The sequence below is a fragment of the Balaenoptera borealis genome, assembly GCF_965194805.1.
Source record: "Balaenoptera borealis genome assembly, contig: HAP1_SCAFFOLD_172, whole genome shotgun sequence".
Classification (NCBI taxonomy): Eukaryota; Metazoa; Chordata; class Mammalia; order Artiodactyla; family Balaenopteridae; genus Balaenoptera; species Balaenoptera borealis.
In genome coordinates this window covers 243,808-262,105 of record NW_028123941.1, presented here as the reverse complement: position 1 = coordinate 262,105, position 18,298 = coordinate 243,808, and the positions used below count along the sequence as shown (strand labels likewise).

General features: G+C 46.2%; 1 protein-coding gene and 1 pseudogene across 2 annotated transcripts in view; one reads left to right on the top strand and one right to left on the bottom strand.

Annotated features, from left to right (window-relative positions):
- Nucleotides 1–287: 287 nt before the first annotated feature.
- On the top strand, nucleotides 288–13,359 carry LOC309621274 (myosin-13-like). The gene is made up of 9 exons (XM_082408842.1): nucleotides 288–319; nucleotides 4,787–4,930; nucleotides 5,016–5,172; nucleotides 6,998–7,025; nucleotides 7,830–7,941; nucleotides 10,482–10,545; nucleotides 10,637–10,735; nucleotides 10,840–10,943; nucleotides 12,522–13,359. Exons 2-9 carry the CDS (start codon nucleotides 4,820–4,822, stop codon nucleotides 12,639–12,641), a joined length of 795 nt encoding a protein of 264 aa, XP_082264968.1. The 5' UTR covers nucleotides 288–319; nucleotides 4,787–4,819; the 3' UTR covers nucleotides 12,642–13,359.
- LOC309621273 (UBX domain-containing protein 4 pseudogene) overlaps nucleotides 1,533–18,298 on the bottom strand; it is a 176,061-nt pseudogene continuing 159,295 nt past the window's right edge. Inside the window, exon 3 of the transcript XR_014249415.1 lies at nucleotides 1,533–2,275. The product of XR_014249415.1 is annotated as a UBX domain-containing protein 4 pseudogene (transcript). The remainder of the gene's footprint in view (nucleotides 2,276–18,298) is intronic.

The window sequence follows — 18,298 nt, the reverse complement described above, 5'->3', positions numbered from 1 at the left end:
CGTAGGTTAATCCCAGGAACTTTTGAATCTGGCCCCCTGTCTGAATGGAAATAACAGGATGGAGCTCCCCAAAGCTCCAGATTCAGCAGCCCTGGTCTTCCCAGCCCCTGCAGTCATGAGCTCTGATGCAGAGATGGCCATTTTTGGAGAAGCAGCTCCCTACCTGTGGAAATCAGAGAAGGAGAGAATCGAGGCTCCAAATCGCCCATTTGATTCTAAGAAAGCTTGCTTTGCAGTGGATGATAAGGAATTTTACGTGAAAGGTATGATCCAGAGCAAGGAAAATGACAAAGTCACAGTCGAGACCCTCGACAACCGGGTAAGTGTTGATCTCAGATGTCCTTGCTAACATGGGCATCCCCCTTTGCCTTTGGAGTAGAATAGTAGAAATTGCATGCTGGCCCATAGGAATCTGAAGATAGAACAAGACTCACATTGATCTACTCTGAGTGAAGTCGCAGGTAAAAACTGCCATGGCACATACTTTTCCTCTGGCTCTTTCCTTCGAGGACTTGGGCTTTGAGAGTTTTTGTGATGTTTGCTTTGGAGAAAGGGGAAGGTGGTGGTGGAAGAGTTTGGACTGTTTAAGGGAGAGATTGATACAGATTGCTGCTGGATGGGCGAATATACCAAATAGAACTCTCTAGGCTGCAGAGTGACTTACAGAGGGAGCTCCAGAGGCAATGCCTAATTTAATGCAGAGAATTACAGAGCACCATTCAATTCAATCCTTACTGGACACGCACCATGTCTAGGTCACAGTGTCTATCACTCTGCAAATATGAGCAAATCTCAGTCCCGCTTCCCCAAAGTTTATCATCTAGTGTAGGAATCAAGAGTACATGGTGGGTATGGGGACTTCCCTGGTGGCACAGAGGTTAAGAATCCGCCTGCCGATGCAGGGGACACGGGGTCAATCCCCGGTCCCAGAAGATCCCACATGCCGCGGAGCAAATAAGCCCGTGTGCCACAACTACTGAGCCTGCACTCTAGAGCCCGCGAGCCACAACTACTCAGCCCGTGTGCCACAACTACTGAAGCCCATGTGCCTAGAGCCTGTGCTCTGCAACAAGAGAAGCCATGACAATGAGAAGACCGTGCACCGCAACGAAGAGTAGCCCCCACTCGCCACAACTAGAGAAAAGCCCGTGTGCAGTAAGGAAGACCCAACGCAGCCAAAAATAAATAAATAAAATAATTTTTTAAAAAAAGAGTACGTGGTAGGTATGAATCGCAGTTCACAAATTCAAGCATACAAGACAGATGATGATGACGATGATGATGATGATGATTGTTATTATTAAACTTAACCTCTGGTGTCAGCCTCTTTTCACAGGGCCGGAAATAAATTTTCTGGAGTTACTATTGGGGTCCCCTCCCCAGAGCCATGCCACATTTTCAGTAATACCGCATGGGGTGTCACTGCCCCCCTGAAGGATTGCTAAGAAACAAGCCCCAGTTTCTTTTTTTTTTTTTTTGGAAAAGATTTTTTTTATCCAGTGTTTAAGTAAGATTAAAAACTACAAGATTTTGCTTGCAGTTGATGAGCAAGAAGAGAAAAGTTAAACCCAAATTATCATCTGATTGGCTAGTTAAAACGCTCTGACTCAAGATCAAATTATTCAGTGACACACCAGTTACTTTGTGTGGGCTGAGGAGTTCTGGAGCAAAACAGCCCTAAACAAAACATATCATCTGAGAGCACAGGGCTAATGGGCATATGAAATACTAAACAAGAAAGCTGATAAAGGGAGGCTGTCGCAGACCTTTTGCTATTTTAGGCTTCTAGCAGTTGGTTACCATATACAAGGACCTAGCAGCCAGTTATTTTATCTCTTGACTTATCTGAGGTTAAACAACTTTAACCCACTAAGCAGGAATAAAGAGACACTTTGTAGATGAGTTGGAAAACATAAAGCAGTCCCACTTCTCCAGTAGAATTTTAGTTGAATTAAATCATAAGAGAAACAATGATTACTGCACATATTGTCCTTGTCACACTGCATCTGTTGAGTAGAATTTCCATTCCAAGTGTTGTTTTCATCTTCACCATCGTCTTGAGTCCTCAATCTGTATATCTTGCCCTCCTTTTTAGAGTCTTCCCCCCGTTTCTCCAGCACTCTTTTTCTGACTGGTTCCCTTTTTTCTGAGTTGCTAGAGGATGCAAGGTTTGAGGATTCCAATGATGCTGCTCTCACCGAGGTCTGTGCAGGAGGAGGATTACTAAATAAGAAGTTGCTAAACAATCTCCAGATGGCAAGGAATGGGTAAAGTACTGTCCCCAAGAATGTCCAAAAGTCGCCACTGGAAGAATGTACCATGGATGCAGTTGGTCTTCCTGCTGGCAACAGTACCACTGAAGCACTTGGGGCAAGTTCCAAATCCAGTAATTTCTTTTTATAATCTTCTTTGGTAAATTCCCTCCTGGGAAACATTGTTGCTAATGAAAAATTACCGTAAGTGTTGCCAACAGTCTGTGCAGCAAACTGCCTTGCTGCTTCTAGAGGAGCATCAGAAGGGAACTGATTTGTGAAGGAAGAACCATCAGGAAGACGGAATTGAATTCTCGCAACACTGCTTCTTTCTGTTGTGGAAGAGTCTCTCTTGACTTCCATTTCTGCCTGTTTGGCCAGCAGGGCAGCAGCTTTAGCAGCTTCTACTTCTTCCTTTGTCTTTGCAAAACGAGCAGCTCTCTCTGCACGGTCCAGTGCAATCTTCTGTTTTATACGCTCTCGAGCTGCCCTATCTTCTGCCTTTTCTCTGTTCCTTTCCTCTAACACTCTTTTTGTTAATTCTTCTTCTTGCTTTCTTTTATAATCCAACATTTCTTTTCCAGTTTTCCTCCTCTCAATTTCCTCCTTAATCTCTCTCTGTTCTTCCTCTTTCCTTTTCTCTTCTCTCTTTTCTTCAAGTTTTTTGGTTAGTCTTTCCACTCTGACGGTGAGCTCCTCTGTAGGTCTCTGATTTGAACATCCACCAGGCTCTGGAGACACAGTGGCCTGGCCTGAAATTTCTCCTGTTGCAGAATCTGACTTTGTATCAGAAGTGGGTGGTGTCTCACAGAGCTCTACATTTCTGGACTGACAGTTTTCAGAAGTGTTGTTCTGATCAAATGAGGTGGATGGAGTAGAGACTGAACTTTCTCACTGGCCACTATTTGCCACTGATATTTCACCTTTTAACGAGTGCATCTGCCGGACTTTGTGGATTCTGGTAACAAGTTCATCTGCAGGAACACTTCCTGCTATTACTTCCAAGGGAATTCCACTGTCTCCAATAAAGAAACTGGATGGAACACACACTACAGGATAGATCTGTGAAAACTGTAGGCAGGCTTCACTTTTGGTATCGATTTTCACAGCAACAAAACTGTTTGAAGATGCTTCTGTCACTTTCTCATCTTCCCAACTTGCAGCCATCTGTGTAGCCTGTTCATCATCACCTGCCACGAACACCACGACGACCGCGCCGCTCCTCTTGGCCGACGCGATGGCGGCCGGAATGGCGCCCTGGAACCACAGTATCGCTGCCCTCGGCACAGGCGCTCGCTCGGCGTGTTGCCGCCTCGGTCCCGGAGCCGGCCCCGCCTTCTCTGTCTTTGGGCCCCCGTGGACCGCCTCCGGCTCTGCACCGGCACGCGGGCCCATCAGCGGCTCCCAGGAGGCATGAAGCGCGCAGGCCGCGGCGCGCCCTATGACGCATGACGCTACGCGTCGCCATTGGCAGCGCGACCCCGTCCTTTGTCTCGTTGGCAAGTCGGTGCGTGTGGGAGCCCGGGAGACCGCAGGCCCTGCAGTCCCGGAAGTGGAAGGAGCGCCCCAGTTTCTGAACCTTCAGGACACACAGATTTTTCCATCTTCCTTATGCTATTTTGGATGTCCCTCTCTCTCTAGTTTAGGGCGGTGGGGCAGAAGGGCTTCCTTTCCTCAAGAAATTTGGTCTATATCAACAAATCTCCTCCCTTTTATCTTTTTGGTAAAACCCTCAAAGCTCTTCTGAGGATTCGGGCTTTTGGAAAACAAACGCTAGAAAGGCTTACAGGCTCTCTTGCTTTTATGCCCTATTTTCTACCTTTCCTGAGTAATGGAGTGCCAGTTGTATGCTTAAAGGGGAGGGAAAACAGAGAGGGGAAAATTAGGTAATAGTCTCAAAATACTGTTCAGGCATGGACCATGCTTCAAGTCCAAATGTTTTAACTATTAGGGCAGCGGTGCAAGGAATTCTGGAAGCCTTGAAAAGACAGGGGAGAGAAGAAACAGGTCATGGAAGCGATGGCACTTCAGAAGAGCTTTGAAGGTTGCTAGATGTAATTTCAATGTAGATATATTCCAGACAAAGGGACCCACATGAGCAGAGGTATTGAGGTGGAGATTTACAGAATACACTGGAAGAGTTTTTTCCAATCTTCCAAGCTTGATCTCATTGCAGCACTCATAGCAAATGGGGTAAACAGAGGCAAGCTGCTGTGGCCTTGGCCATCCTGAGTTCCACCTGGCCACCCTGAGGCTGAAGGGCTCTATAACTTTGCACACCTGTAACCCTCTTCTGGCACACAGAATGGCATGCTGACTTGGAGGCATCAGACCAGAATTGGTTATACAGTTTGACCAGTCTTAGATTTATCAAGAACAGTTATTTACAGATCATCTCTGGGCACAGAAATGATCCATAAAGTTAACCACGGTAATGGGGTAATCTCACCACAATATCTCACCATTTTCACCCCACTGGTAGGTCACCACATCGGCTCTCCCACTCATCATGTGATTTTCCTCTCAATATCCAGACACTCACTCCGAACAGTGACCAAGTCTTCCCCATGAACCCTCCCAAATTTGACAAGATCGAGGACATGGCCATGATGACCCACCTACACGAGCCAGGAGTGCTGTACAACCTCAAAGAGCGTTACGCAGCCTGGATGATCTACGTGAGTACCCTTCAACCTCTCTTTATTCCATTTCCTTCTCTTAGTAAAGTCAAGATCCATAGGTTGAATTTTCTGATTTTCTCAGACCTACTCAGGCCTCTTCTGTGTCACCGTCAACCCCTACCAGTGGCTGCCGGTGTACAACCCTGAGGTGGTGACGGCCTACAGAGGCAAAAAGCACCAGGAGGCCCCGCCCCGCATCTTCTCCATCTCTGACAACGCCTATCAGTTCATGTTGACTGGTGAGTAATTTCTTTAATCCATATTTTAAAAAATAGTTTTAGTGAAGTATTCAAGTCCTTTAACTGCACTGGTTCTTAGTTAATTACTCGAGCCCTTCACAGGCTTTGGTCATCCAAATGGTGCAATGACCAAAGTGACCTCAGTAGATTCAGAGGATGTCAGGATGGAAAACCAGGGGCGCAGTATCTTCCATTACCAGTCACGGTTCTTAAGCCAGAGCTTGGGACTGAAGCCACACTAAGTACATGCTTCTCTGGGGGTGGATGTGAAGCACAAGGAGATGCGCTGCCCCCAACTCCAAAGAAACCCCCAACAGGAGCACACTTGGAAGAGAGACTATATTAGTAGCCACTTAGGAATGCAAAGTTGGAGAAATGGGCACAGCAACTTCCCTTCACCTGTTTTCTCAGGCTCCCTCTTTCTCCTCCTTAAATTTCCAGAATAGCAGATGAAATAGCAGAGATGTGGTAATACTGTCACCCTTGTCATGCCTAACATCACTTCGGTCTGTTCCACTTTCACCTGATTTGACTTGGTGCAGAGAGAAGAAGTAGAAGCAAGCATCTGAGATCTGAAGATGCTTAAAAGTCATCCAGGACAATGTTGCCCAAACTTCAGCCATTCCAATGTCACATTCGCAATCCTGGCCATTTCTGCATATTTAAAATCTTTCCTTATAGTGACTGAAGTTCCGTCCATTTCAAAAAGGAAGAATAGGGAATTCCCTGGTGGTCCAATGGTTAAGACTCTGTGCTTCCACTGCAGGGGACACGGATTCGATACCTGGTCAGGGAACTAAGATCCCACATGCCACGTGGCGTGGCCAAAAATAAAAACAAAATAGGAACCGAACAAATCTGCCCTTTGATCTGGAGGAAAACTATTTTTTTAAAAAAGGAAGAATAATATCACTATTAGTATTAGTTTCTTAGGACTGCCATAACCAAGTACTACACACTGGGTGGCCTAAGCAACAGAAATGCATTGTGTCACAGCTCTGGAGCCTGGAAGTCTGAGATCAAGGTGTCAGCAGGGTTGGTTCCCTCTGAGGGCCGAGAGGGAGAATGTGGTCCAGGCCACTCTCCCAGCTTCCGGTGGTTTGCTGGCCATCCTTGCCATCCCTTGGCTTATAGAATCATCACCTTGATCTGCACTTTCATCTTCACATTGTGTTCTCATCTGTCTCCAAATTTCTCTTTTTATAAGGACACCAGTCATATTGGATTAGGGGCCCACCTACTCCAGTATGACCTCATCTTCACTAATTACATCTGCAATGACCCTATTTCCAAATAAGGTCACATTTTGAGGTACTGGGGGTTAGTTAGGGCCTCAACATATTAGTTTGTTGGGGGGAACACAATTCAACCTATAACACTCTTGTAAATGGAAAACCACGGTCACTGTCCACAAGTAGAAAGTAAAGGTGAAAGAAAAAGGCAATGACAACAAATCAGTGTCCATAAATTCTAATTAGAAGCTGTGGCTTCTTTCAAGTTCTAAGTCTGAGACTTGCTCTCTTTTTTGAAAAGGGAGATAAGAAAGCGCTATTGAGGAGGTAAAGATCTGTGAACACGAATAACTTCCACACTGTGGGACTCACTGTTCACTTCCCATGCTGCCCACGTTACACATCCAGCATTTGGGAAATCTGCACAAATTGTCTCCAAGAAGATTCGACATGCCCAAATCATCACACCACTAGTGAATGGCAAAGCCAGAACTAGAACTCATGGGCTCTGTCTACCCCCAATGTTGCCTGATTTGTATATCCTGCCTGTATGTTGTTTATTTATTCTGTCCTGCTTCCTTCTGCATTTCTAGATCGAGACAACCAGTCCGTCCTCATCGCGTGAGTAACCTGTGTTGTTGCCATGATGACTTGGAAGGGGCTGTCCATTCCTTCTGCTCTCCTTTAGCTCACTTACTTTTTTAAAAAAATTTATTTTATTGAAGTATACTTGATTTACAATGTTGTATTAATGTCTGCTGTACAGCAAAGTGATTCAGTTATACATATATATTCCTTTCATATTCTTTTCCATTTTGTTTTATCACAAGGTATTGAATATAGTTCCCTGTGCAATGCAGTAGGACCTTGTTGGTTATGCACTCTATATCTAATAGTTTGCATCTACTCATCCCAAACTCTCAATCCATTTGTCCTCCATTCCCCCTTTCCTTGGTCCCCTTGGCAATTACAAGTCTGCTCTCTATGTCTGTGTATCTCACTTTATTTTATTTTATTTTACTTTATTATATTTTATTTATTTTTGGGTGTGTCGGGTCTTAGTTGCAGCACTCGGGATCTTTTGTTGGGGCGTGTGGGCTCTTCGCTGTGGTGTACAGGCTTCTCTCTAGTTGTGGCGGGCGGGTTTTCTCTTCTCTAGTTGTGGCACGCAGGCTCCAGAGTGCGTGGGCTCTGTAGTTGTGGCACGCAGGCACCAGAGCACGTGGGATCTGTAGTTTGTGGCACGTGGGCTCTAATTGAGGTGCGCAAGCTCAGTAGTTATGGTGTGTGGGCTCGGTTGCCCCGCGGCATGTGGGATCTTAGTTCCCTGACCAGGGATTGAACCCGCGTCCCTTGCATTGCAAGGCGGGTTCTTTACCACTGGACCACCAGGGAAGTCCCTCTCACTTACTTTTAAATCAACAGCGGAGAATCCGGGGCTGGGAAGACAGTGAACACCAAGCATGTGATCCAGCACTTTGCAGCAATTGCGGTCACTGGGGAGAAGAGGAAGGAGCAGCGGCCGGGCAAGATGCAGGTGAGCAGCTTCCTGCACCTGGAAGGCTTGCTGGAATGAGTATAACTGAAACCCCAGGTGAGCCCCAAGTGTCTGCAGGGCTTTGTGCACAGCACGAGGTCCTGCCCCAGGGGGTGTTTACGGGGCAAGGCAGGAAATGGCTCCACCTTGTGGACTCGGGCTCTAGCACCAGCTCCATCAGCAACAGCCGAGTGACCTTGAACAACTCCACATCCTCCTTTGGAGAAGGAATGGTTTAGGCCAGTGGTTCTCAAACTGGAGTGCACGTCAGAATCACCAGGAGGGTTCGTTAACAACGGATTGCTGGTCCCCAGGCCCAGAATTTCTGACTGAAATTCCTGTCTCACATTCAAAATCCTGGCATGTTGCATTTCTGTCATGTTCCCATTGTTCATGCCCTGTCCAGGGATCACACTTTGAGAACCACTGGGCTGGACAGTAGTTTCCAAACAGCTCTGAAGTCAGAAAGGCAAGCAATCATGTGGGGAAGGGGGAAAGGTGAAAACTCTGCTTTCTATAAGTGGATTTCTACGTAATAATTCTCACAGAATATTTTATGCAACTTAAACATTTTTTTTGAGAACCACTGTTTCTATCATATGGGTCACTTTCATTGCTCACAGTCTGTTTCTACTTCTGAACCCGAATATCTGTATAAATGGGTCCTGGTGCATGCATGAACAGAGGTCTATATTTTACAAATCCATAATTTATGATAAAATGTTATCAGAGAAGAAAGGCCATCTGGGAGATTGAGAGGTAGCGGGTAGGGCTCCAACCTGGAATCTGGTGTGGCCAGAAGCCACTTTGATGCTGTGCTAAGACTCCTTCTACGATGGGACCTTGAAGCCTCCTTGGGTGGGGTGGGGATGGGCCTGTGGGTACTCAGCACAACTGTACCTGCCACCAGCCTGAGCTGGGCGACATCTCTCCCTGGGACCTTCCCAGAGCATCCACACTTTTGAGTCACTAGGAAGTTACTTCGGAAGACGTCCAAAGTCCTCTCTTTTCCTCTTCTCACTTATTATTAGGGAACCCTGGAAGACCAGATCATCCAGGCCAACCCCCTCCTGGAGGCCTTTGGAAATGTCAAGACCGTGAGGAATGACAACTCCTTGAGATTCGTTAAGACTCAGTCCAATTGTCAATGACCCCCAGAAAGAAAACCCTCTCCTCCAATGCTGAATATGAAAAATGGCCACATAAACTAGGATATACCTGGCCTTAGTCTACCCCCAAGCGCTTCAGATCAAGCTGCCCAACCGGGATATTCTGATAACCCTTCAAAGAACATTTTGTCTTATTCCCAGCCGAAGGAAGATTTAGCTGTCCTTCCCTAACTAATCAGCATCACCTCAGAGCCTCCTGAAGTCACAATGATTCAAGATTCAAATTCCACAAGTACAAAATGACTTCTCTATGCTAAAATTGGTCTCTTCAGGTGGAAGCATTTTAAAATACATAAGTCCATTGAACAGTATCCACTGACTTATTAGCCATGAAAACCTTAGTGTGAAGTTAGTTAGCAGATCTGACCTTCTCCAAGTCAGGAGGTGCTGGGAGGAGGGAAAACCTGGTGGAGGCAGCAGAGCTCAAAAATTGGGAAGAAGTTGATATTGAAGATACTGAAGGATATGTCCCATCCTTCAATGTTTCACTTAGGATTAGCTCAACCAAAGAGGCATTTACTTCTGACACTGGCAAATAAACAAGTATCCAGTCTCCTATCTAATTTCACTGGCCAGTAGAGCAAGTACCCAGAGGCACTTGCATTCAGCAGCTAGAACTCCTGAAGAGCGAACACATAATTCACATAAACCTACACTGGTCCTTCATTAACTCTTCTTAGGCTTCATTCAGAGAATACTGAGAATACTACTGAGGATGTACTACATTCCAGGGTCTGTGGGTGAACAAGCAAGGCAATATTTTTGCGCTCCAATTGGCTCACAGAGTGGTAGCGACCAATTAAGCAGATGATGTAAGAAGGGAGTATACACACACACATATATACTATATATAATTTCACCCCTCACTCCCCAAGATTGGGGGAACCCAAGTGCTGAGTGGGTCTTTGGGGAGCCAGGAGGCCTGGCCTGGGGGCTAGGTTTGCATGTAGGAAGTAGTAAGGAAAACTGAGGCAAGAAATCTCAGAAGTAAAATCCAGAGGCAAAAAAGAAGTCAGATAGTCCAACCAGGTTATCAGTTCAAAGGTGTTACAAAGAGTTTGAGCAGGATAAAGACCAAGGAGACAGTCAGGTGTGAGGTGGTCCCAAACAGAGACTTGAGAGGGAGCCTGCAGGCATCCCCAGAGCTGTGGGAACAGGGCCAGGTGCTTTGGGCAGAGCTACCTGGGTCTTGGCTGAGCCGGCGTGGGGACCAGATGCCAAGCAAACAGAGAGGAGGAAGGTCCTCATGCTTCTGGCATCACCTCCTCCGTGAGCCTACACAGCCCACCCATCCTCAGTAGTACCTAACAGAAGCTGGCTACAGTACCATAGAAAGAAAATAACTGTGTTTTTCAATCTGTCTTTGGACAGGGGACGTTCATTCGCATTCACTTTGGAGCCACAGGAAAGCTGGTGTCAGCGGACATTGAAACCTGTGAGTCCAAACACTCTATCTGGCACCTTGGCTTTGGCCACAGAGGCATCTCCTGGGGACCCTAAAATCACATCGTTTTTTGTTATCTTAGATCTCTTAGAAAAATCCAGGGTGGCATTTCAGTTATCCCGTGAGAGAGGCTATCATATTTTTTACCAAATCATGTCAAACAAGAAGCCGGAACTTATGGGTAAGTTCCTTGGTTATCATTCTCATCTTCCAAATCGATCACATTGGAAAAAAACTCAGAGTCAGTTGTGCATAAGATGCTAAAGGGATCCTTCTGCTTCACAGACCTGCTTCTCATTTCAACCAACCCCTTTGACTTCCCCTTTGTGAGCCAAGGAGAGGTCACCGTGGCCAGTATTGATGACAGTGAGGAACTGTTGGCCACTGATGTAAGTATTTTGTGTGCTTATTTACTTACGTAAGGAATTGTTGAATTTATGAACTGAGAGGTACCCATGATCTCAGGAGGAAGCTGGGATGCAGGGATGCTCAGTGATTAGACCCAAGAGCTCAGAGAATTAGTACAGATCACACCCCTCCCCCACTTGGTTCCATTTCAGAAGATTCCAGGAAATGGGAATACAGAAAGTTCTCCAAAATAGGCCTTCAGTTCCATTCTCCAGCTTTTTAGAGTAAATGTTTGCATGGATAAGGTCTTTAAAGTTTTTGTTGGAAGTTTTCAGGGTACAAAACCATCTACATGGTTCTTTTAAGAAAATCTAGAAAATACAGAAAAGTCTAAAGCAGGAGAAAAACAGTCCCGCTCTGCAGCAGCCGTTCCATTCCTCCGGTTACCTGTCACCTCGGGCTCACAGTAGGCACCCACCTCCTCAATACACCTGTCAGGCCTCTGGCCTTTAGCTTTGGGGAGTATCTCCAGGGTCAATAACCATAATATTAACTGAGTGCATTGAGCACTCACGCATGCTAGGAACTGAGAAAAGAGCTTTGCCTCAACAAAACCTCTGGGATCAGCACCACTGCTACCCTCGTTTCATAAAGGTAGAAGCTGAGTCTTAGAAAAATAACACACAATTTGCACGAAGACAGTATGTAAACGACGGTCTGAACCCAGATCTGCCCAACCCCAGAACTTGCATTTTTAACCCTAACCCTAACCCCTAACCCCTAACCCTAACCCCTAACCCTAACCCTAAACCCTAACCCTAACCCTAAACCCTAAACCCTAACCCTAAACCCTAAACCCTAAACCCTAACCCTAAACCCTAACCCTAAACCCTAACCCTAACAACCCTAACCTTAACCCTAACCCGAACCCTAACCCTCTAACCCTAACCCTAACCCTAAACCCTAACCCTAACCCTAACAACCCTAACCTTAACCCTAACCCGAACCCTAACCCTAACCCTCTAACCCTAACCCTAACCCTAAACCCTAAACCCTAAACCCTAACCCTAACCCCTAAACCCTAACCCTAAACCCTAACCCTAAACCCTAAACCCTAACCCTAACCCTAACCCTAACGACCCTGACCCTGACCCTGGCCCTGGCCCTAACCCTAACCCTAACCTCATAGTGTTGCTGACCCTTCCATTGATATAATTGTATGTAATTGAACTTATTCAATATATCTATTAAACATCTGCCCTCTGCCCAACACCCTCCCAGGTGTTGGAAATGCAATGAAAATACTCCATAAGGTGCGCACCTGATGGGCACATTGTTAACAAAAGGCTTTTACATTTGCACCAGTAGTTTCTCCTTAAGGTCATCACTTGCCAATTAATGACCATGCTGTTTAGGAAGCTCATTAAACACCCAGGAGTCACGGTTCCCTGCAGGCTCTCCCGTTCTCCCTCGGGCACTCTTCCACCCTCTCTAGGTTTCAGTTTCCAGGAACTCGAGCCTATTGAGAGAGTGAGGAAATAGCTAATCTGGTTTTTGGATGATAGACCATAAACCAGATTTAAAGAAAAATATGTCATTGCTGGTTTTCATTCAAACAGACAGGTATAATGAAGGAAGGAACCCCTCTGGCCCTCCAGGAGTTGCCTGGGAACCTAGTCTGCGAAATACTTATACATCAAGAGATGGCTCTGAGCTGGAATTCTACAAAAGAAGAGTAGAGCAACCCAGTACAGCTTTATACCCCCTCAGCCGCAGGAGGAGAATGGCTGCAGGCTACTGAAAGCCAGCAGCATTGACAAATTAACTCCCCCCAGCCTTTGCCAAACCACAGTGGTACCTCTGAGTTCTCTGTTTCCTTCTCTATTCTGACTCTTTTCTCAATAAATCCACATTTCTTAATAGAGTGTCACAGTGGAAGCAAAACAGACCTTCAATTTTCAGACCTCAATTTATAAAGCAAAGGTTCTAGGGGTTTTGTTTTTAAATTAAAGGACCACATCATTTGAAAATTGTACAGGTTCTAATTCTTCAGTTCCAAGACACCAAACACACTGCATGCGGTCCCCATGGAAAGGCCCCTCTCAGCAGAAGCGCCACCGATTCCACAATGAAAGGGCAGCAAGGTGCCCTTCTCCCTTCTCTGCTGCCTGGATGGCCCCCATGTTTTTCAATCCATGCCCCCTGGCAAGTTTCTAAGGTGCAATTCTGAGACCCTTCCCTTTCCCATCCCAGCAGGTGGCCAAGGGCCGGCCCGGGCTGGAGACGTGCAGGAAGCAGAGCTGGGCCAGCTGGCCAGAGTGGGGTTTGGGGGTTCTCAGCAGGAGAAATCACCATGCAGGATAAATCCCTTGGCCTTGCCATAAGCCAAGGGCAAGTCTCTCAGGGCTACGGGCCCTCTCAGGTTCTCCTTGCAGATACCTCGCATGGGGCACTTGGCTACTTGGGAAAACCGCGCGGGAGTGAGCTTTACACCAGCAGATGTTTTGTAAAATTGAACGGGGTAGGCTCGGGCCTGTCCTCAAAGCCTCTACTCAAAGGCGAGCCCTTCCTGCGGCCGCCAGGTCAGGGGGCTCCGCGACTGTGCCGAACAGCTCTGGTGTGAGTCGTGGTTCCCTCCTCCACCCACCCCCACGAGCCCCCGTCCCCTTACCTGAGGCCCGCGGCCCTCCGCTCCGCGCTTGGATGCCGCTGGGGTGCCAAAGACCCACGGGAGGGGTCGTTCCCGGCCCGCACCGCGTCCGCGCGGCACAGCACGGTCTCGGCACTCCGGGCACAGGCGCCTGGGGCCGGGCGTCCCCTCTCCTGCGAGCGCGAGGCAGGAAGCGGCGCCCCTGCGAGGCCGCTAGCGATGCCCCGGCGCGCGGGCCCCTGCGGCGCGGAGACCGCTCCAGGCTGGACTCAGCGAGGCCAAGGCCGCCAGGACGAGCGCTTGCCGGGACCCGGCTCGGGCGGCGGAGCTGCAGGCCCCCACAAACAACCCAGTTTTTTAAATGGAAAAAGGACTTGAAAAGACCCTTCTCCAGATAAGACATACAAATGGTCAACAAACACCTGAAGAGATGTTAAACATCGTTAGTCACGATGGAAATGCACATTAATACCACAACGCCATACCCCTCCACAAACACTAGAAGGCCTATAATCAAGAGAATTAAAAATAACAAATTTTGGCAAAAATGTAGAGACATTGATACAGAGTTTCCCATGGGGAAAATGAATCGGTCCAGGAGATGGATGGTGAGAATATTTGTACAACAGTGTGAATGTAGTTAATGCCACAGAACTGTATACTCAAAATGGTTTAAATGGTAAATGTTACTTTTAATCACAATGAAAAGAATGAATGAAGCACTGATGATACATGTTAGAACATGGATGAACACTGAAAACATTCTAAGTCAAAGAGCTCATGCAGAAAAGGTCACCCAGGTCATACTTAGCTCGTGTGTTTTAAATCCATAAAGGTTTTGAAAATGAGGGAAAGTCTCAATAATGGTTTCAGAAAAAGAAAACTGGATCAGAATGGGAAAAGACATTTCCATAGAGTTGCGGAGATAGTGAATGTTGAAGTGGGCCCGTGGATAGGATTATAAGGTAGAACCATAAAATTTCGTCTTTGGGTCTTTATGTTCTGGTTCCCTGGGAGAGGACCCCAGTATTGCATAAAACACACTGGAGTAGTTTATGTGAGGTGGTGTATTTTGTACTGCTACTTATAGTTTTTTTATACACTTGAAATTACTGAGGAGTACATTACTTTTCAAAAGAACCAGGTCAAAACCATGCCCAAAAAAAGCAGAGAAGACATCCAACTTCATAATAGAGGCCAAGCCTTAACCAGATGCGGTTCACCTAAAGTGGTGACGCTCATCATTCTTGTAGGGTCCACGCGTTATTAACAGGCACCATGGGAAGGTTATATTAGGAGCCACTGTGTCTTGGGTGCTGTGGATGACCTGGCTTTAGTAGAAACAGTGGGATTTCTGAATTCTAGTCTCCCACATCAAACCACCAAAAACCTGTTAGAACTAATAAACGAATTTAGTAAAGCTGCAGGGTAAAAAATCAGTACACAAAAATCACTTCTCTTTCTTTCTTTTTTTTTATAAATTTTTAAAAAAATATTTATTTCTTTATTTATCTTTGGCTGCATTGGGTCTTCGTTGCTGTGCACGGACTTTCTCTAGCTGCAGCAAGCAGGGGCTACTCTTCATTGCGGTGCACAGGCTTCTCATTGCGGTGGCTTCTCTTGTTGTGGAGCACGGGCTGTAAGACAGCAGGCTTCAGTAGTTGTGGCACACGACCTCAGCAGTTGTCGCTCGCGGGCTCCAGAGCACAGGCTCAGTAGCTGTGGTGCACGGGCTTAGTTGTTCCAAAGCATGTGGGATCTTCCCAGACCAGGGCTCGAACCCGTGTTCCCTGTATTGGCAGGCAGATTCTTAACCACTGAGCCACAAAGGAAGCCCTAAAAATCACTTGTCTTTCTATACACTAATAATGTGCCATCAGAAAGAGAAATGAAGAAAACAATCCCATTTACAATTGCATCTAAAAAATAACTGGGAATAAATTGAACCAAGGATGTGAAAGCACACTGAAAACTGTAAAACACTGATAAAACAAACTGAACAGACACAAATGAATGGAAAGCTATCCCGTGCTCATGGATGCAAAGAACACTGTTAAAATGTCCATTCTACCAAAAGCAATGTTCAAATGCAAAGCAAGCCTGGTCAGAACTCCAATGGCATTCTTCACAGAAATACAGCAAACGTTCCTAACATTTGTGTGGAAACACAAAGGCCCCTGAATAGCCAAAGGGAGTTTGAGAAAGGAGAACAGGTTGGAGGCATCTCGCTCCCTGACTTCACACTACATTACGAAGCTACAGTCACCAAAAAGTGTGCAATTGGCACAAAAACAGGCACACAGACCAGAGGAACAGGACAGAGACCCAAGAAATAAACCTACGGTTATGCGGTAAGTTAATTCACAAGAAAAGAGCCAAGAACATACACTGGGGAAACAACAGTCCCCTCAATAAATGGTGCTGGCAAAACTGGACACCACACACCAAAGAACACTGCACTCTGTCTACACCACACAAAAACTGGCTAAAAACCCAGTGTTCCACATGAAGCCCTTCCTCTCCTGGGTCCTCTGAGGACAGACACCCTCAGCACTCAACTAGACACAAGAACCTTCTCCCCCACTTTTCCTCACCTTTTCTTTTAGCAGCGTCACCTCCCAGCAGGTCCAGAGGAGACCTGCCTCCTGTCAGCGTGAACTGGACCCCACAGTGTCCCAAAGCCCCAGTGGGTCCTGAAGAGACCCGGCTTCTGCTACATCCATTCTGCTGTGGAAATTCAAATTGAAATAGAGCCAAATGACCCATGAATTCTCCAAAATAGTTAAGGAGCAGTTAACTAGAAACCGTAAGAAATGAAATGATTATAGACACAGACTTATTTTTTTTTAATATTTATTTATTTAGCTTCGCTGGGTCTTAGCTGTGTCACACGGGACCTTTTTCTTTTTTAAGTTGCAGCATGCGAACTCTTATTTGAGGCACGTGGGATCTAGTTCCCTGACCAGGGATGGAACCCAGGCCCCCTGCACTGGGAGCACGGAGCCTTAGCCACAGGACCACCAGGGAAGTCCCTAGACACAAACTTTAAAACTTATGCCAAATTCACACAAATTTATTCACAGACATTTCAAATGCAAGGCTATGAAAATTACAGAGAAACATAGAAGAAAATCTACATGACCTTGGATTTCGTCTATAGATCACGAGCTTTGAGTTTTAACATACAAGGCCAATCACAAAAGAAAAAAATATGGTGGACTTTATAAAATTAAAGATTTCTACTCTCAAAGACCTTATTCACAAAGTCAAAATGAGGCAGGAGATAAATGGTCACCAGCCTACGCATTTACAACTGACCTCCGGTTCACACTTCCTGGGGTGAGAAAAAAATGGGCTCCTGGCTGGACATTCATTACCAACCCCCTGTTTACTTTTCCTGAAACAAGAGACAAACGGGCTCTAGGACTACATATTTATGACCGGACTCCTGTCTATATTTCGAGGTCTGCACCTCGATATGAAAACCAGCAACAGAAATAGGGTAAATAACCAGACATTGGACATTTTTATGGGAGGGACAGAGTGGGACTAAACCCTGTTAAAAGATCAAGAGGTCATACATTTCTCATCCTTGGGGCAAGGGAAACATTGCACATGTGCAGAAAGGTTCCTTGGGGGTCAAAAAGGAAGGGGCACCACCCCAAAATAGGTGATGCTAAGGTCGTCCCACAGGCCTCTGGGTGGTAATCCATCTTGGAAAAAAGTTGCGCACGCATGTTGGGGAGGGTCCTAGGGCAGGGAAGGTGTGGAAAAAGAAACCAGATAATTGGCCAGAGGTGAACAGAGACGCGGAAGAACTGCCCTATATAAGTGACTTAACCGCCTCTCTACTGCACTCCTCCTCATTAGGGAGGGTGTCCACACCCTTTCTCTCCGGGTGTGCATCTCTGCCTTGCTTCTGTCTTAACTAAACAAACTGTTTCTCTGTGTGCTCTCCCACTTGTTGCTGTGCTATGTCTCTAATAATAAACTTTGTACCTGTTTTTACAGTTTTTACCTCTATGAGAAATGCATTTTTCACTGGGGGCAAGAGCTAGTGGGGGTGGTGGCTAGGATTCCTGGTTTTCATCCAGGCTCCCCAGGTTCAATTCCTGGGCAGGGAATGAAGATCTCGCTTCATGCCACCACTCACTGCCGCCTCTCCAAGATAAAAAAGACAAGCCACAAACTGGGAGAAAAATACTTGTAAACCACATATCCAGTAAACGACTTGGACTCAAAATGGACACAGACCTCTAGAACAACCCCATTTTAAAAATGGGTAAGGATTTGAACACACACCTGGCCAAAAAAGATATACAGCTAATAAAAATCATACAAAAATTATACAAAAAATCATATACTATTAGGGATTTCCAAATTAAAATCGTGAGCCATCACAGCACACCTACTAGGATGGCTAAACTCCAACAAAACCATGGCAACACCGACTGCTGGAGGGTGAAGAGCAACCCCTCCTCATGGCTGGGGTGCAGGCACAGCCACCTGGCAAGACAGTTCCGCAGCTTTTTTCCACAACTAATCAAGCCTCCCCTCGGGGTCCAACAATTATGCGTCCAGTATATAGGCAACTGCTTTGAAAATCTATGTCTAAAAGCAGACAAGGATGCAATTATGCACAGCAGCACTATTCGTAATGGCTAAAAACCTGAAGAAATCAGGATATCCTTCACTAGATGACTGCATAAGCAAAGTGGAGGACAGCCATGTCAAGGCGAGCAGAAT